The sequence below is a fragment of the Melanerpes formicivorus genome, unplaced genomic scaffold, assembly GCF_026170545.1.
Source record: "Melanerpes formicivorus ecotype bairdi unplaced genomic scaffold, bMelFor1.0.p_v2 SCAF_2, whole genome shotgun sequence".
Lineage (NCBI taxonomy): Eukaryota > Metazoa > Chordata > Aves > Piciformes > Picidae > Melanerpes > Melanerpes formicivorus.
This window is the reverse complement of record NW_027142354.1, coordinates 48276761-48302026: the sequence shown is the minus strand read 5'-3', so window position 1 is coordinate 48302026 and position 25266 is coordinate 48276761. Positions and strand designations below refer to the sequence as shown.

At 48.0% G+C, this 25266-nt stretch overlaps 1 protein-coding gene across 2 annotated transcripts in view; it reads left to right on the top strand.

Annotated features, from left to right (window-relative positions):
• The window catches only part of LARS1 (leucyl-tRNA synthetase 1), a 37230-nt gene extending 14367 nt beyond the window's left edge, over positions 1-22863 (top strand). For both annotated transcript variants that reach the window (XM_068159109.1, XM_068159101.1), the window contains exons 11-32: positions 376-463; positions 551-627; positions 1369-1422; positions 1966-2106; positions 2745-2822; positions 3382-3467; positions 3560-3625; positions 3712-3794; positions 4673-4811; positions 8352-8564; positions 9126-9183; positions 9310-9373; positions 10035-10218; positions 10777-10867; positions 11664-11804; positions 12382-12522; positions 12613-12723; positions 14434-14544; positions 16636-16740; positions 18079-18174; positions 20895-21027; positions 22472-22863. In XM_068159109.1, the coding sequence (XP_068015210.1) occupies positions 376-463; positions 551-627; positions 1369-1422; positions 1966-2106; positions 2745-2822; positions 3382-3467; positions 3560-3625; positions 3712-3794; positions 4673-4811; positions 8352-8564; positions 9126-9183; positions 9310-9373; positions 10035-10218; positions 10777-10867; positions 11664-11804; positions 12382-12522; positions 12613-12723; positions 14434-14544; positions 16636-16740; positions 18079-18174; positions 20895-21027; positions 22472-22677 (2466 nt within the window). In that variant the 3' untranslated portion in view covers positions 22678-22863. The remainder of the gene's footprint in view (positions 1-375; positions 464-550; positions 628-1368; positions 1423-1965; positions 2107-2744; positions 2823-3381; positions 3468-3559; positions 3626-3711; positions 3795-4672; positions 4812-8351; positions 8565-9125; positions 9184-9309; positions 9374-10034; positions 10219-10776; positions 10868-11663; positions 11805-12381; positions 12523-12612; positions 12724-14433; positions 14545-16635; positions 16741-18078; positions 18175-20894; positions 21028-22471) is intronic.
• Positions 22864-25266: the final 2403 nt, after the last annotated feature.

The following is a 25266-nucleotide window of genomic DNA, read 5'->3' as shown; positions in this document are numbered from 1 at the left end:
TAATCTGGCTTTTGGCACCAGCTTCCTCATTCATTCTTCTCTTCAGATACTTGGAGGCAAACTCTGCTGTTTACTTTTTTCCAGCTCTGTACTTCAGTGATTTTGCTTTCTCTTGTATTTTCTGTTCTTCAACTTTTCTACCAGTCAGTAGTCCATGTACTGTGTCAAGTGGTGCACACTTGATTTTCATACCTACTTCCTCCTTCTCTAACATACCCTGATTCTTTTTTTTCTCCCCAATGTTTTTGTTTGTTACAGCAGTTGTTTGGAATGCCAACAAATGCAAAGAATGTCACCCAGGAGAGTGTACTCAGCTAGGCTGACAAAGAATTATTTATGATACTGATTGGAATAATGTTTCTTTGCCTTGTGCAGGAGATCCTTGGTGCTGCGCTTTCAGCACCCCTCACCACCTACAAAGTGATCTATGCCCTCCCCATGCTCACCATCAAGGAAGACAAAGGTAACTTGACAGCAGCCTGGTTGATGCACACTGTGCATTCAGTTCCTGTGGGCTCATTTTTTAACCTGTTGTATCTTACCCTTTGAGGAACTGGAGTGGTGACAAGTGTTCCCTCAGATTCTCCAGATGACATTGCAGCCCTTAGGGATCTGAAAAAAAAACAGGTCAGTGTTAACAGAATTGCTTCTGGTTCTGTTTGCTTTCCATAGTGTGAGGAGTGTCCAGGGGGAAAAAATGAAACTCCTTTTCATTGGAGTTTTGCCATCTCTAACTTGAAATCAGTGAAGTTAAAACCAGCTGGGCTGGGACAGGTAGATGTTTGTTCTCAGACTTCAAGAAGAGTTTTGGACAAGTATCTTGTGACTTCTGCTGCTGCATATTAAGGTAGAGAAGAGAACCAGTGAAATAGAAATAAATCCCTGTTGTGGAAGTGAGTTCCAGAGGTGAGACTGAGACCTCTGTGTGGATTTCAAGTGAGACTTAAAGTAGCTGTTCTGTTGCAGCTTTAAGAGCATCTGGACAGCTGTCCCTAGCTATTGAATGTTTGCCTTACTCATTTTAAGGGCAGAGCAGTAGTGGTTTTCCCCTCTTAAAAATCAAATAATGGAATGGTTTGATTGGAAGAGATGCTTAAAAGTCATCTGATCCAACACCTCTTCAGTGAGCAGGGATATCTGCAACTGGAGCAGGTTGCTCAGAGTCCAGCCTGACTTGGAATGGTTCCATGTAGACAAAGATTTTACTTGGAGGTGGGAAGGTGGGTGGGAGATATGAGGGATGGTGGGAAGGTGAGGAAGTGGCTTTGTCTGCTTTATAATAGATTATTATGTACAAAAACCCCCCTATGAATCTAGAAAATTGTTCTTCCATCCATGCTGCTTTTTGTTTTCTTCTGACTTTCAAAGGCTTTGAGGATGAAGTATGGCATCAAGGATGAAATGGTCCTGCCATTTGAACCGGTGAGTACAACCAGTGTGCAGCCCCCTGAAGGACACAGGCTTTGTGTTCACTGGTGGGAAACTCACAGCAGCTGTCAGGGTGTCCGCTTAAAGTCCTCCTCAGCTGGAAGAGCTGAAATGTTTAGACTGAAGTTTTCATGTTTTGCTGTAGTTGTATTAACCAAGAGTAGTTATTTGGTGCTGTACTTCAGAGATCAAGGGATGCTTTGATTTCTGTGCGAGTTACTGGTCTGGAGAATACTTTGTAAGTCTACAGATGGTTGCACAGCACAGTAGGAGTTTGACATAGTCCTGGCACCTGCTTCTGCTGCTATTACTGTTGCATTTGGCTAGGTAACTAGTGACATCTACCTCTTCCTATGCATAATCTGTGCTTCAGGCTCCCATGCCCTCCTGGGGCGGGCAAACTGAGCTATAGAGACCTGTGTCTGCTGCATGCAGTGCAGCACTTCAGTGGAGCTTGTGGAAGGCAGGAACTAAATCTTTGTGTAGGTTTGATGATAATTCAGACTGAATATCTGACACTGTTTTGTTCATTCTCAGGTGCCCATCATTGAAATCCCAGACTATGGTAACCTTTGTGCACCATTTATCTGTGATGAGCTCAAAATCCAGAGCCAGAATGACAGAGAGAAGCTTGCTGAGGCCAAGGAGAGAGTGTACCTGAAAGGATTTTATGAGGGAGTAAGTAATAAAAGATTTGGTTAAGTGTTTTCTTGCTAAGTTTGATCAGGAGGGGGGAAAAAAAGTGATGAAGAGTTGAAAATCAAAAGCAAACAACAGACTGCAAGAAATGAAGATTTTCTTTGCCTTTTTTCCTTTGGACTTCCCCCACTGTCAGGGTCTGTGGTTGCAGGAGTTATGTACAATTGAAGAAAGAGACTAGAGGAATCTAGGACTGCAAACTGAGATTTCCTAGCAAGTGATCATCCTTTAGGGTGCTGATAAGTTTTGTTACAAGCATTGATTTGGCAGCTGCTATGACAAGAGCAGGGTGTAGGGGTGGGACTTTTTGGTGGGTTTCTTTTGTTGTTGTGGGTTTCCCCCCCACCCCTCCTGTTTTTACTTGTGTAGAGTTTTGCTTGGTGTCTTTCTGAGCTGTTTTCTTGTAGCTGGCAGCCATTTTTTTTCTCCCTGACTATCTGTGTTCAGTTTGCTATGTGGGTAAAGGTGATTGTTTTTAATGGTAACAGCACCCCTTCCATTCCTATTTTCTGTGTATCAATGACTGCAGTAACTGCTACTCCTTTATGCTGACCTAAAAAACTACTGCACCCATTTCTTGTTAGTTAAAATCAGCTCCTGTGGCCTTTCTTTTACAGGTAATGTTGGTGGATGGATTCAAAGGGCAGAAAGTTCAAGATGTCAAGAAAGTGATTCAGAAGATGATGGTGGATAAGGTATGTGGTGCTGTGCACACAGCTGATCTTGAGTGATCCTTTCTGTCCTTTTAGGAGTAGCTGAGCCCCTGAGGAAACTTCTCGGGCCTGCTTCTGTGCTTTGGATCAATAGAGAGTATAAAATGCTCCTAAAAGGAGGACCTTGTTTTCTGGGATGAAGAGCTTGATTGGAGACCTCTAATTGCCTGTTCAGCTTACCACCTTCTCCAGGAGATATGTTGGTGGTTTGATTTCATTGCCAATACAGTTGGGCAGGTAGCTGTTTTAATAAGCTGGGGCATAATCAGTGAGTAATATTTTGTGCTTGTCTCCTCCTTTGTGTCATGCACAGAGACATGCTTCACAAAATCATCTGAACTGATGCCTAAACATGCCTGGCTGAGCTTTGCCCTTGTTTTACTGAGGTGAATACTGAGGCAGAGAGCCTGTGCTGTGATGAAAGCCATGCAGCAAATGCTGTAGAACAGAGGAGAGTAGAGAGGATGCTTTCTAGTGAGATGTGAAGACTTTTAGGACTGAATACTTCAGTGTTATCTTTTATTGCCATTTCATCCCTTAGGATGAAGCCATGATTTATATGGAACCTGAGAAACAAGTTATGTCAAGGTCTGCTGATGAGTGTGTGGTGGCTCTTTGTGACCAGTGGTAGGTGAAGTAAAGCTGTAGTTCTAAAGTTCCTGCCCAGTGATGTCCTACCTGTGAATTGCTCTGTTCCAATAGACTTCTCCTGCCTCTAGGTATTTAGATTATGGTGAAGTGAACTGGAAGAAGGAGACATCAGAATGCTTGAACCATCTAGAGACGTAAGTGGTGAAAGGAGCTGTGAAGGGGAGTGATTACTGGTGGTGATCCTGGAGGGCTGAGAGGAATAATTGCTTATTTCTTACAGGTTTTGTGAAGAGACTAGGAGAAATTTTGAAGCTACTTTAGGCTGGCTACAAGAGCATGCATGCTCCAGGACATATGGCTTAGGTAGGCAAATTGCTGCTTCTCCCACTCAGTGCTTTGTGAGGGTGGGATTGTCACTGTTTGGAAGGCTGTGATGCTCTCTAGGACCCAAGGTGGTGTGGGTAAGAGCAAGACAATCTTATCCAACCTCTATCCTGAGCCAGCACACCAGAGGGCACACTAACACATTTGGCTAGAGGAGGGTTTATTTTTGCATTGCTGTAATGATTCCATGCATTATCCCCATAGCCTTTTGCCTGGGCCATTGATTTGGTAGGGACCTTAGGAGAAGGCACTCCACACCTTAAATTCTGACTAGCTTTCATCTTGTGTAGCCTGTGACATGGGACAGCTGTTGCACTGCCATATTTTTTACAAGGGCCTGTAGTGATAGAATGAGAGGGAATGGATTGAAGCTGTAAGAGTGTAGATTTGGATGAGATTGGGAAGAAATTCTTTACAGTGAGGGTAGTGAGACACTGGAACAGTTTGTCCAGGGAGGTTGTGGATGCTGCCTCCCTGGAGGTGTTCAAAGCCAGGCTGGATGAGGCCTTGAGCAACCTGGGCTAGTGGAAGGTGTCCCTGCCCATGGCAGGGGTTTGGAACTGCATGATCTTTAAGGTCCCTTCCAACACAAACCATTCTATGAGTCTGTGAGCTGAGTGTTGTTTGGCAGCTGTTAAGAAACTGGCTACAAAAGCAGCAGGATTTTTCTCTTTGAGAACATTTTCAAATGCTGAAGCTGGATATTTTGGGTTTTTTTTAAAGAATATTTTTGAAAGCATGAGCATGGCTACTTGCATGTGTATATCTCCATCTGTGTTCCTTTGAGAGCCATGAGCTACTTGTGTGTGCCTGGGTGTCCTGCTGGCTGTGTCTGACCTGGCTGCCGTCTCCTGCAGGTACCCGGCTGCCCTGGGACGAGCAGTGGCTGATAGAGTCTCTCTCTGACTCCACTATCTACATGGCCTATTATACTGTGGCCCATCTGCTCCAGGGAGGGAACCTGAGGGGCCAGAGCGAATCTCCTCTGGGCATCAGGTAAGGAGAGTGGCTCGTGAGGTTTGCCTGATCTATTCTTTGTGCCTATCTCCCAAATTGTTCTTGGCAGACTTGCCAAGGAGACTGATTATTTGTTTCTGGCCTTAAAAAGCATCCTTATTAAAACTTAAACTGCTGCTAAGTAAGTTAGAGCAGGTCTGCAGAAGGGAGATTTGGCCACAAGAACCCCATGCAGCACTACAGGCTGGGGTCAGAGTGGCTGGAGAGCTGCCAAACAGAAAGGAGCCTGGGGGTACTGATTGACAGCTGGCTGAACATGAGCCAGCAGTGTGCCCAGGTGGCCAAGAAGCCCAATGGCATCCTGGCCTGCATCAGCAATAGTGTGGCCAGCAGGAGCAGGGAATTCATTGTGTCCCTGTACTCAGCAGTGGTTAGGCCACACCTTGAGTACTGTGTCCAGTTCTGGGCCCCTCAGTTTAAGAAGGACATCGAAACACTTGAATGTGTCCAGAGAAGGGCAACAAGGCTGGGGAGAGGCCTTGAGCACAAGCCCTATGAGGAGAGGCTGAGGGAGCTGGGATTGTTTAGCCTGGAGAAGAGGAGGCTCAGGGGAGACCTTATTGCTGTCTACAACTGCCTGAAGGGGGGTTGTAGACAGGAGGGGTTTGGTCTCTTCTCCCAGGTAACCAGCGCCAGAACAAGAGGACACAGTCTTGAGCTGTGCCAGGGGAAGTTTAGGCTGGAGATGAGGAGAAAGTTCTTGACTGAGAGAGTTGTTAGCCATTGGAATGTGCTGCCCAGGGAGGTGGTGGAGTCACCATCCCTGGAAGTGTTCAAGAGGGGATTGGACGTGGCACTTGGTGCCATGGTTTAGTAGTCATGAGGTGTTGGGTGACAGGTTGGACTTGATGATCTGTGAGTTCTCTTCCAACCTTAGTGATTCTATGAAATAAGGAAAGGGAAAGGAGTATGGTGGCCAGAGAGAGAGGGGCAACATCCCTAGAAGCAGAGCTGTCTGCAGAGGAAATCTCCTTTTTGATTATTTGTTTGCCTTGCCAGGACATGGTCCTTACCAGCTGGTTTAGAGTGACTGGCTCCAGGGGATGGTGAAGTGTCTCTGCTTATTGAGACCACTTTGCACCTACGAAAATTGTGTTCTTTGCTGTCAAAAGTGAGCAGGCTCAGCACTTGGCTTTTGTCACAGTGTGAAAAACTGGCAACTTCCTTAGATTTGAGCCCTCTTTTATCCACAACTCCTGTGTGGGAGCCTTCAAGGTAAGAGGGTGAAGGCATTTGTGCTAAAATACCTCCTGTGACTGCCCTGTGACCTCTTGGAGAGTTGTGAACTTCCAGTGCTAGAGAGCTGAGACAGTACCGCTGATCTGGAACTGGATGAAAACCCCTTCCAGCCTTGCCTTCAGTCTTATGTTGTAATTTTGCATGGCTGAACTATTTTCTGGAGTGGTTCACACACTGCAACTTGCCTTATTCAGTGCTGTAACTAATCTGAAAAACAATTTCAAAGCCAAGATTCTCCACACAGGAATGATGCTGAGAGACCTGGCCAGGCATCCAGTTTGGTTCCAAACTCTGTAATTAGAGGCTCCACAGGAGTCATGTCTGCAAACAAACTTTGAAGTGAGCATGCTGAGCATGGTAGATTTGGTGTTATTAAGTACATACAATTACAGTGTACTCCTAAGGTGAGTAGATAACTCATTTCCTACAGAGTTAAAACCACTTCATTTCAGAGTATGTCTTAGTAAAAAGTATGAGGGGAATTTGTGGTGCATCCTTGTCAGCCTCCCTTCAGTTACAGGGAGGTTTGGTACCAAACCTTGAAGCAGAGTCACAGCACCCTATAGTTATTTAAAGACAGAACAGTGACTAGCTGATCTCAAACAGAACTGGTGCATGTAGGACCTTATTGCAGCCTGGTGGGGTTCAGTGTCATTTGAACTACTGGTGACAGTACTTTGGACCCAGAGTGCTTTTCTTCCCTGCACAATAGAGGCCAAAGCACCTCAGGAGATCTTAACAAACAATAAAGTTTGATTTGAAATGATTCAGTTGGAGATAGAATAGAATAAACCAGGTTGGAAGAGACCTTCAAGATCATTGTATCCAACCCACCTAAACAACTGAACCATGGCACCAAGCACCCCATCAAATCTCCTCCTGAACACCTCCAATGATGGTGACTCCACCACCTCCCTGGGCAGCCCATTCCAATGGGCAATCACTCTCTCTGTGTAAAACTTCCTCCTAACCTCCAGCCTAAACCTCCCCTGGTGCAGCCTGAGACTGTGTCTTCTTGTTCCAGTGCTGGCTACCTGGGAGAAGAGACCAACCTCTGCCTGTCTACAACCTCCCTTCAGGTAGTCATAGAGAGCAATAAGGTCACCCCTGAGCCTCCTCTTCTCCAGGCTAAACAACCCCAGCTCCCTCAGTCTCTCCTCATAGGGCTTGTGTTCCAAACCCCTCCCCAATTTTGTTGTCCTTCTCTGGACTCATTCCAGCAAGTCAACCTCCTTCCTAAACTGAGGGGCCCAGAACTGGACACAGGACTCAAGGTGTGGCCTAACCAGTGCAGTGTACAGGGGCACAATGACCTCCCTGCTCCTGCTGGCCACGCTGTTCCTGATGCAGGCCAGGATGCCATTGGCCCTCTTGGCTGCCTGGGCACACTGCAGGCTCATGTTCAGCCTACCATCAACCAGCACCCCCAGGTCCTTCTCTTCCTGGCCGCTCTCCAGCCACTCTGACCCCAGCCTGTAGCACTGCATGGGGTTGTTGTGGCCAATGTGCAGAACCCAGCACTTGGATGTGTTCAATCTCATGCCCTTGGACTCTGCCCATCTCTCCAGCCTGTCGAGGTCTCTCTGCAGAGCCTTTCTACCCTCTAACTGACTAACATCTGCCCCTAACTTGGTGTCATCTGCAAATTTGCTGATGACTGACTCAATCCCCTCATCCAGATCATCAATGAAGATGTTAAAGAGGATGGGGCCCAACAGTGATCCCTGGGGCACACCACTAGTGCCTGGCTGCCAGCTGGATGTGGCACCATTCACCACCATTCACCACCACTCTCTGGGCTCGGCCCTCCAGCCAGTTCCTAACCCAGTGCAGTGTGCTCCCATCCAAGCCATGGCCTGACAGCTTGTCTACGAGTGGTATCTAGTGAGCTCCAGCGAGATTCTAAGGACCAGGTGTTCAGTGTAAGGTCATGAGTGATGCTGGGGGCATGGGGGTAGTACCTGGAGAAGAAATGATCAGGCTTCAGGAACAGTCAAGAGTATGCTTTAGCTGTTAGTGACCTGTTCTTTAGGAGAGCCTTCAGGCTTCTTTGGGAAATAGCAAAGGGCAGTCTGGGCAGGGCATGGCTTGAGCACTTCCCAGTTCTGATTTTGTTTCTGGTGTTGGAGTCCCTCTTTGGTGATCTATCTGTATGCTCTTTGCTCTGCTTATCAATGAAGAGTGTTGTGAGGCAACAGTTCCAAGCTGTCTTACACAAAATGCTGTGGGCTGTAAGAGGAGTTTTTACTGGCATCTCAATGTGGGGTTCATTCTGCACAGGGCACAGCAAATGAGCAAAGAAGTCTGGGATTACATCTTCTTCAAGGCAGCTCCCTTCCCTAAAACAGAGATTCCAAAGGAAAAGTTGGACAAGCTAAAGGAGGAGTTTGAGTTCTGGTATCCTGTGGATCTCAGGGTTTCTGGCAAAGATCTTGTTCCAAACCATCTGTCCTACTACCTCTACAACCATGTGGCTATGTGGTCAGATCAAAGGTGAGTTTGGAGATGAAGCCAAGCAGCTGTGCAGCAGGTAAAGCTGGGGAGTTTGGCGTGCTGGTCCATTTGTTGTTGGCTTTTTTTTGGATGGTGCAGCTTTGGTCCAGTTGTCTGCATGAGAAGTTAGTGAAAATGAAGGCTTTTAACCATTATTTCCTGTGGGCTTTTTCTCTTTTTTTCTGGACTCTCTGAAAGATTCCTACTTCTAACATCTAAGACATTATTTAAAGCAAAACTGCAGTCTAACTGCACAGGTTTTGTTCCACAGCTCTTCTGTTGAGAGCTGTGGGGAAGTGCCAGTCCTTGGCCTTTCAACTGGATGTGGCTGAGTAGAGGGAGGTAAATGCCATGCAAAGCAGGGAGCACTGCAATTACATTGCAGCAGTGATAATCCCCAGCCCTTCTACTGCTGTCCTTTCATCTTCAAAGGCACCCTGTAGGTACTTTTTGAAGATTCTACTTGAGGTGCTCATCCCAAACTGGAACATAAAATGTTTCTTCTTTATGTAAAAAAGAAAATGTGTTTACTTTGCCAAATGCTTTGTGTCCTCTTTTCAGAGAGAAGTGGCCAGTAGCTGTGAGAGCAAATGGACATCTCCTCCTCAACTCTGAAAAGGTACAGTGAGGCTTCACGTATGGCACAGCTTTCTCTGTGGTCTGCCCAAAGCCGCCTTGCATCTCTCTTGCTGCTTCCCCAACCACAGAATGGAGTTGGGAGAAAACACACTCTTGTTTCTTTCAGATGTCTAAATCTACAGGCAACTTTCTTACCCTAACTCAAGCTGTGGACAAGTTTTCTGCAGATGGTGAGTGTGTCCTGGCCTGCACCTGGCTTGCAGTTAATGCCAGAGTGTCTAAAATGAGTGGTTTGCTCTCAGAGGAGCAGTGGGTTTGTCAGTGTTGAACTGCAACAAATCTCCTGCTTCCCACCTGTTCTTGCTTCAGCAAGGAGCTGCTCCAGGGGGCAGGATTTCCTAGAGGTCCTGTTTCATTCTTATTCATACAGTGGTTTGGGTTGGAAGAGACCATAAAGATCATCTAGTTCCAACCCCCCCTGCCATAAGCAGGAACACCTTCCCCTAGGCCAGGTTGATCAAGGCTTCATCTACCCTGGCCTTGAACACCCCCAGGGAAGGGGAACTCAGTCTCCTTGGGCAACCTGAAATTCTTCCCCAGTCTCTTCAGAGATCACACCACCACGTGTGCTGCTGCTGCCCATGCTGTGTGGACATCCTGCATGCTCTTGGCTTTTGGACATGTGGTGCTCTCCTGGTTCTTGGTGTCTGGCCTGCCCCTCAGGAGGGCAGTGTGGGTAGAGTGCTGACTCTCTCTTCAGGAAGTTTGTCAATGCAGTTTGCATGCTACTGACTGATGGTGCAGAGTCAGCTGTGGTTTAGGGTTAGAGTGCTATGGCCTCTCTGCAAGCTGGCTCCTTCCAGCTGTGGTAGCTGCCCCTGTGTCTTTCAGGCATGCGCTTGGCCCTGGCTGATGCTGGAGACACTGTTGAAGATGCCAACTTTGTGGAAGCCATGGCAGATGCTGGTATCCTTCGTCTCTACACGTGGGTGGAGTGGGTAAAGGAGATGATTGCAAACAGGGACAGCCTAAGAAGTGGTCCTGCCAACACCTTCAATGACAGGGTCTTTGCCAGGTATGGTACAAAGGCTGCTGATCATAGTATAGTATCAGTCAGGGTTGGAAGGGACCACAAGGATCATCTAGTTCCAACCCCCCTGCCGTGGGCAGGGACACCTCATACTAGATCAGGCTGGCCAGAGCCTCATCCAGCTTGGTCTTAAACACCTCCAGGGATGGCGCCTCAACCACCTCCCTGGACAACCCATTCCAGGGCTTCACCACTCTCATGGTGAAGAACCTCCTCCTCACATCCAGCCTGAATCTCCCCACTTCCAGCTTCATTCCATTCCCCCTAGTCCTATCACTACCTGATATCCTGAGAAGTCCCTCCCCAGCCTTCCTGTAGGCCCCAATTAGGTCGCCTCTGATGCACTTGGGTCTGTTGTTTGTTTGTTTGTTTTTATGGCAAGGAGCATCTCTGTAATTGTCTTTATCCTACAAATGAATGAATTCCTTAAAACACCCTCCACTGCAGAGCAGGTTATTGGGGTGTGCTTTACTGGTGCTTTGCACACTGTTGCCATTCTGGGGATAGATGGAGCAGTAGTGATGTGTTCCCTTCCCTCCCCAGTGAAATGAGTGCAGGCATCATGAAGACAGAGCAGAACTATGAGAAGATGATGTTTAAGGAAGCTCTGAAAACTGGCTTCTTTGAATTTCAGGTAGGAGGCCTCTTTTCAGGTGTAAGAAACCAACACATGGTATTTCTTACTTTGTGGATTTCTTTTGATCCTGGTGTCTCTGATCCTTAATTATACAGCTGAACTGGGGCCAGAGTTTGCAAAGAAACAAGAGTGCTTTCATGGAGTAAATCTGAAATTACAAAGTTCTGCTTGTGTCATTCTGCAAAGGAAGACACCTGTGATGCTGCAAATCATCCTGATAACTACTATGAACCAAAAGCTGCTTAACAAAAGCTGCTATTAAACAGAGTTATTTCCTTTCTTTAGCTCCTTTGTAATGAGGAGCTCTTCATTAGAAATCAAAACTGTTTGGAAGGAGGGTGCTTTTTGATACACTCCATAAGCTGTGTCTCCAGAGTGTCTGCTGAACCATGCTGCTTTACTTAATGAATTGGAGACTCCTTTATGTGGCTTCTTTATGATATGCAGGAATATGCTTAATTAGGGTGAGCTGTGTATAATGATAGATCACATTCAGTGCCTTTTTCTTAAGACTTATTAGTATCTTTGTGCAAGTTGTGTGGGGTGATAGTACCTGATACACAGCTGTGGGTAGTTCTGTCTTTCATGTCTGTGCCAATAAACACTTTTTAAAGTACCCTGTTAATGCATGAATCAAATGGCCAACCCACACTGGCTGCTTCAGGGGAATACAGGTCTGGTAAAAATCCCTTACTGACTTCTAAGGAACTGATATTCTCCAGGCATTTCAGAGCAAGGATTTTCTGCCAAGGGCAGCTGGGGTGTTAATGGTGCTGTGCTGGTTGTGTTGCAGGCAGCCAAAGACAAATACCGTGAGCTGGCAATAGAGGGAATGCACAGGGACCTGGTATTTCACTTCATCGAAGTGCAGACTCTGCTGCTGGCCCCCATCTGTCCCCACCTGTGTGAGCACATCTGGGCCCTGCTGGGAAAGGTACCAATGCTTCAGTTCTGTCACTTGGTTTGGAGCTGTTGCTGGCTTTTAGAAAGGCTTGTATCGGGCTATGAATGGCTTTCACATGCAAGTAGAAGAAACGTGTCTTAACCCATGAGGAGCCACAACAACTTCTTGTCCTCAGGGCTGTGAAGGTGCAGAGCTAGCTTGTTGCTGTGATGATACCTGCAGCTTTGATGCAAGCCACTTTGCTTGTCTGCTCACCAAGGGATCTAAAATTAAGCCAAATAATTTCCTGTGCATGAAACAACTTGATTCTTGAAGTGCCTTGTGCTTGGAGCTGAAGACCCATGACTGTGTAGCAGGTGGTGTTGTGTAGAGTCCCTAACCCCCAGTCCTGTGGCTATGTGGCAGGTGTCATTGTACACAGAGTCCTTCACACACATGCAAATCAGGGTTTGTTGGCTGTGTCCTTACCACGTTGCAGCCTGGCTAGAGGTGGCTGCTCCCCAAGGTTCAAACTGTCCAAACTCCAGTGTCCACTCAAGCTGTAGTGGGCTGAAAACCCACCAGATACTGCTGCATTTTCAATTCTGTGCTTATCACTTCTTTACAGCCTGATTCCATCATGAGAGCCTTGTGGCCAACAGCAGGTCCTGTGGATGAGGTTCTGATTCGCTCTTCTCAGTACCTCATGGAAGCAGCTCACGACCTGCGGCTCCGGCTCAAGAACTACATGGCACCAGCGAAAGGAAAGGTGACGTGTTCCAGGTCTCCTTGAAGTGTGTGTGCTTGAGAATTCTGTGTTGCCTCAGGGCTCCTTCCTCATTTGTCTTTATTTCCTTAGAAAAATACTAAAGAACCTGTGCAGAAGCCTTCTCACTGCACCATCTACGTGGCAAAGAGCTACCCACCTTGGCAGCACACCACCTTATCAGTTCTGCGCAAGCATTATCAGGTGGGCATCCTTCCCTCTCTCTTTGGGCTTCTCATCTGCTTTTGGGGGGGGCTCTTTTTTTTCCCTCTTTCCTCTCTTCCTTTATCTGTAGAAAACTTAGAAGGTGTATTTTGTGACCAGATTATTTAAATGTAAAGCCAGGTAATGAAGATGTTCACTGTTTTTACCACCTGTCCGGCAAATTTGGTGCTCATTGGAAATGTCCCCAGGAATTCATAGATCCATAGAATGGTTTAGGTTGAAAGGCACCTTAAAGATCATCTAGTGATTGACTTGACAGGATGACTTGGGTGGGCATTGACAATGTGAACAAAAAGGGGCCCATTGTCTGTTTATTTTCTCATTTGTAAGTGGTTAGCTTTCAGAATGCTCTTCTTCCCGAGTGTATTTCTGAGGATACATTGTTGACTGGCAGATGGCACTGGTTAGACCATGCCTTGAGTATTCTGTCCAGTTCTGGGACCCTTAATTTAAGGACATTGAGACTCTTGAACATGTCCAGAGAAGGGCAACGAGGCTGGGAAGAGACCTCGAGCACAAGCCCTATGAGGAAAGGCTGAGGGAGCTGGGATTGTTTAGCCTGGAGAAGGGGAGGCTCAGGGGAGACCTTATTGCTGTCTACAACTACCTGAAGGGAGGTTGTAGCCAGGAGGGGGCTGGTCTCTTCTCCCAGGCAACCAGCACCAGAACAAGAGGACACAGTCTCAAGCTGCACCAGGGGAAGTTTAGGCTGGAGGTGAGGAGAAAGTTCTTCACAAAGAGAGTCATTTGTCATTGGAATGGGCTGCCCAGGTTGGTGGTGGAGTCACCATCCCTGGAGGTGTTCAAGAGGGGATTGGATGTGGCACTTGGTACCATGGTCTAGTCATGAGGTCTGTGGTTACAGGTTGGACTCGATGATCTTTGCGGTCTCTTCCAACCTTATTTATTGTATGATTCTATGAATGATGCCTTACTCTGATGTGGGCTCAGGGTTCTGGTCCTTGAACAGCTGCATATCATTCAATGATGCTACAAGAAGCACATTGGGATGGAATCCATCAGTCATAAGTAGAAGCAGCAAACTTTTGAGAGCAGATTGGTGCTTCTGCCATGGGGAAACTGAGAGTGGCTTTCAGCACCTTGAGGAGTCAGCCTCACCTTGAACAAACCTGTGTTCTAGCTGATGGATTAGAGAGTGGTGACTGCTCTAGCTTGTGGTACTGAGATAAACCAATAGCCATCATCTGAAATTTAGTTTGGGGGATTACACTTCATCATTCTGTAAGCTTTTTTTCTGCATCAACATGAACATCTGCTCTTTGGTCTGATCTGCTAAATAGGATTGTTGCAAATGTCTGAAGTTTGAATGTAAACCCCAACCAATTCAGGGAACCAGTGCTTAGAAATGTGCTGGTGGCTTAAATGTGGATTTCAAATGCTTTTTTGCTAGAAAATGTAAGCACATTAATCAAGTCACCATAAAGAGGGGCAATCCAGAACGATCCTGAGCTGCCCAAATGCAGTAGTTATCTGAGGCTTTGGGCAAAGCTGCACAAATTTCCTTTTTAAAACCTACCAAAGGGATGAGAATACCTTTGTGTGTGGGCACAGTAGTGGTGCCAAACCTTGCTGGTGTTTCTGGGGTAGCACAATGGGTGTAAGATGTTAAAGGGCCGAGGGGCTGTTAATGATCCTTGCAGGTTTTAATGTGTGTCCATCAATGTTCAGGTCGGTGGAGGCCAGCTGCCAGATAATAAAGTAATTGCCAATGAACTTAATGCCTTGCCAGAGCTGAAGAAGTATATGAAGAAGGTCATGCCTTTTGTTGCCATGGTCAAGGTGAGTGTCAGAGGGACGGTTCTCCTGCAGAGAAAGCCTTTGTGCATGAAACAGCTCAGACAAAGGCAGTGATAATCTGTAGCTTGATGTGTGGGTGTTGTGGTTTCCTTCATTCCTGGCTCTTCCACTAGCATTTGGCTTCAGCCTCTGTCCTGCCTCGTGCTTGTTTGGCATCTTCATCTTTGTTTTATAAACTTCTTTGATATCCCTGAAAGGGAGATAAAATACAAACATCTCTCCATGAGTTAGCCCGGGTGAGCTAAAGGTGGAGCTGAGGCTAGGCGATTTGTTTGCAGCGGTGTGGTCTGCGCTTCAAACACACCTGAATCCTGCTGCATTTGAAACTCCTCCTCTTTGCCTCTTCCAGCTCTTCCTTCTGAGTTGACAGTGAGGTGCTGCTCTGGGGGTGACATAGCATCTGAGAGTTAAGTGCAAGGCTGGAGACAACTGATTGCACTGTGTATGACTGAGGGGCCAGAGGAGCTGTTGTGAGCCCTGAATGGAGCTGAGAGTTGTCTGTGTCATTCCCACATTTCAATTACTGATATTTCTGACATCTCATTGTTATTTTCCCAGAGTTGGGCAAGCTGTGAAAATCTTGGCTTAGTTGTTTTTTTTTTAAAGTGAAACTTCTTTTGTGCCTGCTGTTGCAGGTTAAAAAAAAAATACAAGATCCCAGAAGCAAAGGATAAACAAAATTCTAAGTAAGGGGAAAAAAAGAGTGTGGGGAGAAGAGGTGGCAGGCGTAGGATTGAAAACCTTTTGATTTCTACTCATGATCTGTAGAAGCTGAGAGGGGTTAGTAATGGAGAAAATGAGTGCACAAAAGTGACTTTTTCCTCCTTAAGCTTTGGCTTGACTTCAGAAATGCAAGCAGCAATGGCTGCTGTTGGTAAGCTTTGTCAGATTTTATAAGCAGGGGCTGCTCTTCTGCCCTCTCTCCTGGGTTATTCTGGTTATTCCTTTTGATGGAACTTCAGAAGCCTTTGGAGGAGCAGAGAGCACACAGCTGCTGTGGAGCTACTGTTTGTAAAGAGTTGCAGTGATGTGCTAGATCTGCTGACACATTGGACAAGGTCAGGCAGAGTTCACCCTACAAATATGCTAGGCCTGAACATGCCTGAGTTTTGATGTCCTTAGTCCAGCAGCAGTGAGCCTGGAGTTGATCCTTTTACCCTGAAAGAGCAGCAAGCAGCTTCACATAAAGGTGTAGAACCACCTTAGCTCAGGCTCTCTAGCTCAGTGTTTGTTTCAAATCAATTATTCTCCAACTTCAGCAGGGAAGGAGCTCTTCTGCCTGTGCTTCATACTTGTCAGAGCAGGGCTTAAATGTAGAAGCAGCTGTGACTTACAAAAGGAAGCAATTCAGTGCTAATGCAGGGAATCTTTTCCATTAAGCTGACAAGGAAACCAGGAAACCAGAATCATGCTGAGCCTGACAAAGCAGAGCTTCAGAGGAGCTAGTTGGCTCAGCATGCAAGAGCAGGAAGGGACCCATTGCATCCTGAGGAGCAAACTCTGGTTTAGGCAAAATACCCAAAACATCTCATGGTTTCAATATTGCCTCTGATACTTTTGTCTCTTCTGCTGTTGGCTTTCTGGACTAATTAAGGAGCTTGTATGTTAATATATAAAGCAGTTATTTCCCTGCAGAGAACTTGTTTTACAGCTGCTGTGAACATGTCCAGTTGGGGTGTGCTTGTCCTTGATGTTAAACTAGGTCATAAGACTGCAGTTCCTGCTGTGAAACACCACTGAAATGCTGACTGATTCTGTGAATTCTCCACCTGCACATTAAGTAGGGATTACAAATAACTGGGAATGTCAAACACCTTTCTGGTTCCCTATTAAAAACAGGGTCTAATTGCTCTTACTCCTCCTCTGTGTCACTAACTCCCTGTAGAAAAAGCCCTGTTAGAAGAAAATGATTGCTCCTCCGTGAGCCTGTTGTGCCAGCAGAGAGCTCTTGTGTTTAAAAAGCCTCTTCTCTTCATGACTAATGGAGAGAGTTTGCCACTTTGAAGCATCTTTTTACTTGCAATCTTTAGAGGGCTTAAATTCTTTGTTCTCCCCCCTCCCTTCTTCTGACAGGAAAATCTGGAGAAGAATGGCTCACGTGTTCTAGATCTGGAGCTGGAGTTCGATGAGCGTGCAGTGCTGATGGAGAACATTGTCTACCTGACCAATTCCCTGGAGGTCAGTGCAGGCCTGGCTGCTTCACAGAGTCACAGAATGGTCTGGGTTGGAAGTGACCTCCAGAGGTCATCTAGTCCAACTTCCCTGCAGTCAGCAGGGGCACTCTCCACTAGACCAGATTGCTCAGAGCCTTGTCCAGCCTCACCTTGAATAGCTCTAGGGATGGGGCCTCAACTACCTTCCCAGGCAAGCTGTTGTAGTGCTCTACCACCCTCATGGAAAAGAGCTTGTTCCTAACATCCAGTCAAACCTAATCTTCTCTAATTTCAAACCTCTGGCTTTCTTCCTATCACTGCAGGCCTTTGGAAACTGTCCCTCTGCAGCCTTCTTGTAGGCTCCCTTCAGGTACTGGAAGGTTGCTGTTAGGTCTCCCCAGAGCCTTCTCTTCTCCAGCTCCATCAGGGAGGGGATCTGCTCGTTAGAGTGGATCTTCCATATGGGAGAATCTGGAGAGCTGGGCTATCAAACCTCCTGAAGTTTAACAGGAGTTGTCAGGATCTGTGCCAGGGCAGAATTGCCCCATTTTTTGGTGTAAGCTGATGCTGGGGGCTGTCAGCTCTGCCACAAGGACTCTGGGGTTGCTGTGGGATTGTCAGGATGAATGTCAATGTCATGTGAGTGTGCTGTCACTGCAAATGAGCCATGTTGCCACCTGACCTACTTCAGGAGGAGTTAGCTGTGTAGGACATGATCTGGCACATCAAGTTGAAGTCAGCCCTCTACGTTCAGCTCTCCAAGCTTAATTTGGCACTGTCAGTGATGTGTCCCTTTTTCATCCTCCCTTATTCCACAACTCCCATTTAAAAAGCCTTTGAGGCTGGTGAGCAGAGGACCATCAAGATGGCTGGGGAGAGCCCAGAGTGTGTCCTACAGAGAGAGGCAGAAGGAAGTGGGCTTGTTGAGACTGCCTGAGGGGAAGATCTCAAGGAAATCTTGCACTCCTTGGAGAGCTGAAGATGGCAAAACCTCTTTCTTGGTAGTGGGCTGGCAGTGAAATGAGAGAGTTGCTGCTTCAGTTCCAGCTGGTGAGGCTGAGATGGTTCATGAGAAGTAGGGAGCAGTGTAGCCTTGAACAGGCTCCCTTGAGGGGCTGGGGAATCTCTGTCCTTGGAGGCTGACTAATGGGTACCAGTCCACCTCCAGCAGGGAGCAGGTGACGGGCCACCTGCAGAGAACACTGTGATTTCAGGTGTGCTTTGGTTGCTCTAAGTCAGTGCACATTTGCTTCCCACTTCATTATGCCAGCGGTTGGTTGGGAGGCCTGGGAACTCCTGTGGTTCCCTCCAAAACCATGAAACTCTTCTTTTATCCCTCCTGCTGCTGCTTTCTGTTTTTCAGCTGGATCACATTGAAGTGAAGTTTGCTTCTGAAGCAGAAGATAAAATAAAGGAAGACTGCTGTCCTGGGAAACCATTTTCCACATTCAGAACTGAGGTAAAAAGTCAGAAACTCAGATATTCATACTCTGGAAACTTTGTTTAGAACAACCCAAAACCCAAACAAAGCAAGCCCCCCAAAAATGGAGTTAATATGCAATGTGAAAGCTTAATCAGCCATGGAGGTTGGATTTAGTTTTTTTTTCCTTTGACCCATCAGAAGAAGAAACATTTCCTGAGGCAGTCCTGCTCTTCCTCTGCACACAGCTCTGAGTGTGGCTGGAGCTGTACCTCAGCTTTGGGATGGCATTTAACAAGTCTAAGTGCCGGGTGCTACACTTCAGCCACAGCAACCCCATGCAGAGCTACAGGCTGGGGTCAGAGTGGCTGAGAGCTGCCAAACAGAGAGGGACATGGGGGTGCTGATTGACAGCTGCCTAAACATGAGCCAGCAGTGTGCCCAGATGGCCAAGAGGGCCAATGGCATCCTGGCCTGCATTAGGAATAGTGTGGTCAGCAGGAGTAGGGAAGTCATTGTGCCCCTGTACTCTGCTTTGGTTAGGCCACACCTTGAGTCCTGTGTCCAGTTCTGGGCCCCTCAGTTTAAGAAGGGCATCAAAACACTTGAACGTGTCCAGAGAAGGGCAACAAGGCTGGGGAGAGGCCTTGAGCACAGCCCTGTGAGGAGAGGCTGAGGGAGCTGGGATTGTTTAGCCTGGAGAAGAGGAGGCTCGGGGTGACCTCATTGCCCTCTACAACTACATCAAGGGAGGTTGTAGCTAGGAAGGGGTTGGTCTCTTTTCCCAGGCAACCAGCACCAGAACAAGAGGACACAGTCTCAAGCTGCGCCAGGGGAAGTTTAGGCTGGAGGTGAGGAGAAAGTTCTTCACCAAGAGAGTCATTAGTCATTGGAATGTGCTGCCCAGGGAGGTGGTGGAGTCACCATCCCTGGAGGTGTTCAAGAGGAGATTGGACGTGGCACTTGGTGCCATGGTCTAGTCATGAGGTCTGTGGAGACAGGTTGGACTCGATGATTCTCGAGGTCTCTTCCAGCCTTAGTGATGCTGTGATACTTCCAGCCAGCACAATTCAGTGACTTGACCTGAGCACTGTCACAAGCCGTAGAGCTGAGCATTCACAAAACCTTACTTCTGTCAGCCTCAACTGCTGCTATTTTAGATAAGGTAGATGGTGTGGTGGCCAACAATAGTATTGAGAGAGGCTGTGCAAGTGTGGCTGAGTCTCACTTCGCTGCTGCTTAGAAATTGTCGTGCTGCTTCTTACACTTTAAAACTACCAATGTCCAGGTGAAGCTTTGTTTGCTGAGTCCTGAAGTGCTGCTTCATGCTTTCTCTGCCTGTTAGTTTATAATGGGTGAATAAAGTGTGTTTAGTTGCAGCAAAATCAACCCTTTTGGAAGTAGAGCCCAGAGAGTGGTGGTGAATGGCGCCACATCCAGCTGGCGGCCAGTCACCAGTGGTGTGCCACAGGGATCAGTGCTGGGCCCCATCCTCTTTAACATCTTCATTGGTGATCTGGATGAGGGCATTGAGTCCATCATCAGTAAATTTGCTGACAACACCAAGCTGGGGGCAGGAGTTGATCTGCTGGAGGGTAGAGAGGCTCTGCAGAGGGACCTCGACAGGCTGGACAGATGGGCAGAGTCCAAGGGCAGGAGATTGAACACATCCAAGTGCCAGGTTCTGCACATTGGCCACAACAACCCCATGCAGTGCTACAGGCTGGGGTCAGAGTGGCTGGAGAGCAGCCAGGCAGAGAGGGACCTGGGGGTGCTGGTCGATGGTAGGCTGAACATGAGCCTGCAGTGTGCCCAGGCAGCCAAGAGGGCCAATGGCATCCTGGCCTGCATCAGGAACAGTGTGGCCAGCAGGAGCAGGGAGGTCATTCTGCCCCTGTACACTGCACTGGTTAGGCCACACCTCGAGTACTGTGTCCAGTTCTGGGCCCCTCAGTTTAGGAAGGAGGTTGACTTGCTGGAACGAGTCCAGAGAAGGGCAACAAAGTTGGTGAGGGGCTTGGAACACAAGCCCTATGAGGAGAGGCTGAGGGAGCTGGGGCTGCTTAGCCTGGAGAAGAGGAGACTCAGGGGTGACCTTATTGCTCTCTACAAGTACCTGAAGGGTGATTGTAGACAGGCAGATGTTGGTCTCTTCTCCCAGGCAGCCAGTACCAGAACAAGAGGACACAGTCTCAGGCTGCGCCAGGGGAAGTTCAGGCTGGAGGTCAGGAGGAAGTTTTACACAGAGAGAGTGATTGCCCATTGGAATGGGCTGCCTGGGGAGGTGGTGGAATCGCCATTGCTGGAGGTGTTCAGGAGGAGACTTGACAGGGTGCTTGGTTGCATGGGTTAGTTGGGTGGTGTTGGATGATAGGTTGGACATGATGATCTTGAAGGTCTCTTCCGACCTGGTTTATTCTATTCTACAGCTGTGTGATGGGGGAGTTAGTGAGGAGTGTGTAAGATGAGTGAAGCTTTACAGCAGTGGTGTCCTGTATGAGTGTTTCTAGCTCTAACACTTAACAGGAAAAATTTCACAGATTTCCCCTAAATACATCCTAAGAAGTTGTGCATGCTCTGGTGCTGTGGTGAGGAGTTGAGGGCTTGCTTGCTTTCTGCCTTTGGGTTTCCAAGTGAGGTTATTCCATCCAGAGTATTGTTTGGTAGAGGATGTTGATTGGGTTTAGTTTCGTGTTCCGGCTGAGGCTTGGATCACAAATGCAGATTGTCCTTTAATCCTTGTGCTGATTTTCCCACAGCCCAGTGTGTCTGTGTTTTTGGTGAACCCTCAACCATCCAATGGCCACTTCTCTACAAAAATTGAAATCAGGCAAGGAGACAACAGAGAGACAGTCATCAGGCGCCTGATGAAGATGGACAGAGGAATCAAAGGTAAGATGCTGGCACACAGGGTTGCCTCCGCAGATGGAGCTGAGGAACCTTTCCAGGAGACAAGTAGGGACAGAGGGATGCTGAAGTTTGTGCTGCTGCAGTAGGTGCTTAGAAAGGAGCCAGAAACTTTGTGGGAGTGCACAAGAGTGGAGAGAACACACAGTTAAGCCACCCTGCCGTAGGGTTCCTCATTAGTCCCTTGCTCTGCCACTGGCAACCCAAACCCTAGCTTCAGCCAGAGATGACTGTTGATGATATTTCCCCTTGTGCTTTCCCCTTGCTGCTTCTAAGCAAAAGAGTTAGTTCCCTAAGTGCTGTGGGCAGTTTAAGTGCTAGTGTGTCCTCATAGTCCCCAAGTGGTCTCTGTAGCACTGTTACAGGGTGGGTTCCTTGGAACTCCATGATTCTTCTTGGCAATAACCAGTGTTGCTAGTTGCAGTGTTCCTCACTTACCCACTTCCCTGGAAAACGCAGTAAGGCATGATGCAGTTCCATGCTGGACATTCGTTTTCTGGCCAATGTAAGGAAGGGAAACAGCTTTCTTAAAGGAACACCAGCTGTGTTTCTGTTGAAGAATGCAGGAGTTAAGAATCAAACAAGTTTGCAGTGCTGTGAGCTGGGTGTAAGAAGGAAACTGGACCTCATCCAACAGCTTGTGGGCCAGCAGAGTGGTTTTTGCTGTTTGTTTTTTCCCCTCGTCCTTTCCATCTTCCAGCAGCCTGTGTTTAATGTTTATCTGTGGAACAAAGGCAGTCGCAGGCTGATGTTGGTGCACACTGGAATGTCTGACCGAGCAGGCAGCAAACCTGGGCAGGGGGAGATGCACTGCACATGCTGCAGGTGTGTCTCTATCTGCTGGTCTCCTGCTGGGTGGGCAGTTGGAAGCAAGACCGTTGGGCTTACACAGGAGTTCCTCACTGTCTTTTCCAGGAGGTGTCACTGTTCTCTTGGTGCACAAGGGCTTGAAGGTGGTGCTTGGAGGAAGGCTTGGCTGAATGATCCCAGGCTGCCTAGAGATTATTCGTGGGCTGCTTAGCAGCCTTTTATTACTGTGTGTTTTAATAGGGGGTGGTATTCAAATTAACCTTCACCTGCTCCTTCCTCCCAGGCTCCCAAATTAACTGCTCAGTAAAAGATCCCACGACTGTTTAGTCACTCAGAGCTGTCCCAAGGCCAGAGAGGGAAAGTTTGGTGGTTGGAGCGTGGTACTGAGAGCTGGTGTTTCTGTGTGGTTTATCCTCACCTCTGCTGGTGCATTCCTGTGTAACCCCTGAGTGACTGGACAGATGTTCAGTGAGTAGCTCCCCACTGTAATTCCCAGAGGAAGGGTTTCCTTGGAGCAGATAGAGAAGCACCGAGCGCTCAGTGTGGTTCGATCGCTTCTGTGGCCGCCATAGCTTGCGCGCTGATCCCGTGGCCTGACCAGCTGCTCTTTTCCCTGCAGACCTCTCCAAAGTGAAGCTGATGAGGTTTGATGACCCTGTGCTGGGGCCCCGCCGTGTCCCAGTCCTTGGCAGAGAAGAAGCAGAGAAGACTCCCATTCTGGAGCAGGCCACCTTCCACATTGACCTGGAGGAGAAGCACGTCCGCGTCACCGAGAACGGCCTGACCAAGGACATTGGGGACACCATTGTTTATCTGGTCCACTGAACTGCTTGGTCCCTGGCTGTCAGAAAGTTCAGAGAGTAACTTTGAAAGCACCTGCAACAAGAAAGGATGAGCATTTGCTCTGTTAAAAATAAAAAAGCCTCCCCCAGCCCCTCCCCCCCCAACTCTGCATGTAAGCTCACTCCAGCTCTTTTCAACAGGGATACAATAAAATTATTTTCCTCTGGCCCTTTGGCTTTTCTTGAGCAGAAACAGTTACCCCAAGTGTTCACATGCTGAAGCTCCCTTCTCCGCTGTGGGCAGGGGGTTTGAAAGCAAACTGGAGGACCATGCTTGGAAGCTGGGGTCTGGGTAGAGAAGCTGGTTGCAAATGTCCTGTAATAGAGGGTGCAAATGTGTTTATCTCCAGTGCTCCCCAAAGGGCACCTGAGGATCAGGTGAAGCCAGCTGGCCAGCGAAGTTTCCTTCATTTCCTTCTCCAAAAGCACCTTTGTTAGCTCCAAGAAATAGAGATTATGGTAATAAAAGCTTAGTTTATACCATGAGAGGCAAGTTATAAACAGTGGTGGGATTTGTTACATCCTCAAGCGAAGCAGCCAAACTGGGGGGGAATGAGCATGGCAGAGTTGAAAGCTGGATTTGTTTTCTGGGCTGGTTGGTTTGTTGGCTTCCAGGAGATGTCACTGCTCTGCTGGTCCTGTGCTTGGTTTCCTAGTGAAGCTAGTCACAGGATACATGCTGGATTTCTCACGTCATTAACAGAACTGTGGCCTTGCCTGGGAGTCTTCACCTTGTGATTTTGGTCAGAGACACCTGCAAAGGGAGTGTTTACAAGTGTGGTTTATTTTTATTCTAACTGAGCACTGCAGAAACTGACAGCCACAGAGCTGGGCTCTTGCTTTTGTTTCCTGCCTCTTCCAGTTTCCTGCTGTAGCACCACAGGATATTTCCTGGCTTTCTGTGCCCTCCAGTTTCCCTCCCTTCGGGAGAACAGGTGGGTACTTCCCTCTGAGATGTTGAGACGTGGATAACATTTCTTACAGAAGGAAATGGAAGTGATTTGGAAGAGTTCAGAGGACCACCAAGTGCCACCAGCTGCATCATGCAGCAGTGGGGAAACCAGCTCAGGACAGAAAGCATACTGACCCCTCTGAGGTTCTGTCATCATTTATTGTTCCCAGGATAGACCCTGAGGACAGGACTTCGTCTGAAAGAAGGAGCTGAGTTAGGAACCCCATGCTGAACATTACAAATGTCTGGTATATAGAAAACAAATCTCTTTGGAAGCCCAGGAACTGGGGAGAGCTGAGAGCTTGCTGCTGGAGCTTCTCTGAAATGCCTGCAGTGGGGCTGGGACAGCTCCTCCTGCTCAGGGGTTCAGTTTATGAATCCCCTCCAGGCTGTGCAAGCAGACTACTGTGGCACCAGCAGAGCACCCAGAGTCCATGATTTCACTTAAAGCAGAAGCTGTTAGTATCCAGCAGGGCCTTGTGTTGGGAGGATTTGCCTGAAGTGGAGAGCAGCAGAAAGGATGGTGAGGAGCTAGAGATGCACAGCAGCGCTGAGCTGGGGAGAGCTGCCCAGGAGTTGCTGAGACTGGTTCAGAGAGGCCTTTTGAAATATTTCTACCTCACTTCTGAGGGGCACCATTGGAGCTGGGCAGTTCTTGTCCTGTGGCAGCTGCAACCCTTTCCTGTCACATGGGCTGGGAACCTCAGTGAGAGTGACTCCAGCACACAACAGAACCCTTCCACCCTGGGAAATCAGCACTGGCCCCTGAAGCCCCTTCCAGTGAAGCTATGAGTGGTTTGTTAACAGAACTGGAGGTCTGATCATGGTATGGCTCTTGGCATCCAAGAGGCAGGTTGTGGTGGCACAGCTGAGAGCTGCTGAGGTCCTTTTGAATATCATCCCTTGCTCTGGAAGCTCTTGAGCCTTTCTGTAGTTGTGGTGGAGGTGAGTGTGGAGCTCAGCAGCAAGAAGTCACAGAAGCAACCCAACCCTTGAGAGGAAACTGCTGTAAAGTAATGCAGAAGGGTAGAACTAATCCTAGCAATTTGCTCCTCTCCTCCACAAGGACCCTCCAGTTATGTGGATCCTACCCACAGCCTCAGGTACTGTTGGCACCACCCTGTGCTAATGCTGCAGCCAAGCTACTTCCTGCTCTGAACCTCTGCTCTATTATCTCCATGCCTCTGCAAAGCAGAACCAGCGCAGTAAACCTGAGGAGCTGCTTTGTCCCCTGCATCACACACCCCCAGTCTGTGGTTTATGGTGGAGCAGAAGCCCTGACTAGGTGCTCGTGATTTTAAAGTGCTGTGTGGGAGTAGGGCTGTGAGTGGGGCAGCTGCTGTGGAATGGTGCTGCCTGGAGCAGGTGCTGTACAGGGAATGTCACTGAATAGTCAGGCAGCAAGGAGCTCTTCCAAGGCAGATCATCCTGCTTTTAGTCAAAGCTCTGGGTGTCCAGTACCTCTCAGGATGTCTTCTCTCTGCTGGTACTGGGCAGAAGGTTCCAGCTCACTAGCTGAAATGAGCTCCCCAAAGTGCAGAGGAATTCACCAGATCAGGTCTGGCTCTGCTCTCTGAGCTCGCTGTTGGAGTGACCTTACATACATACATGATGAGGAGG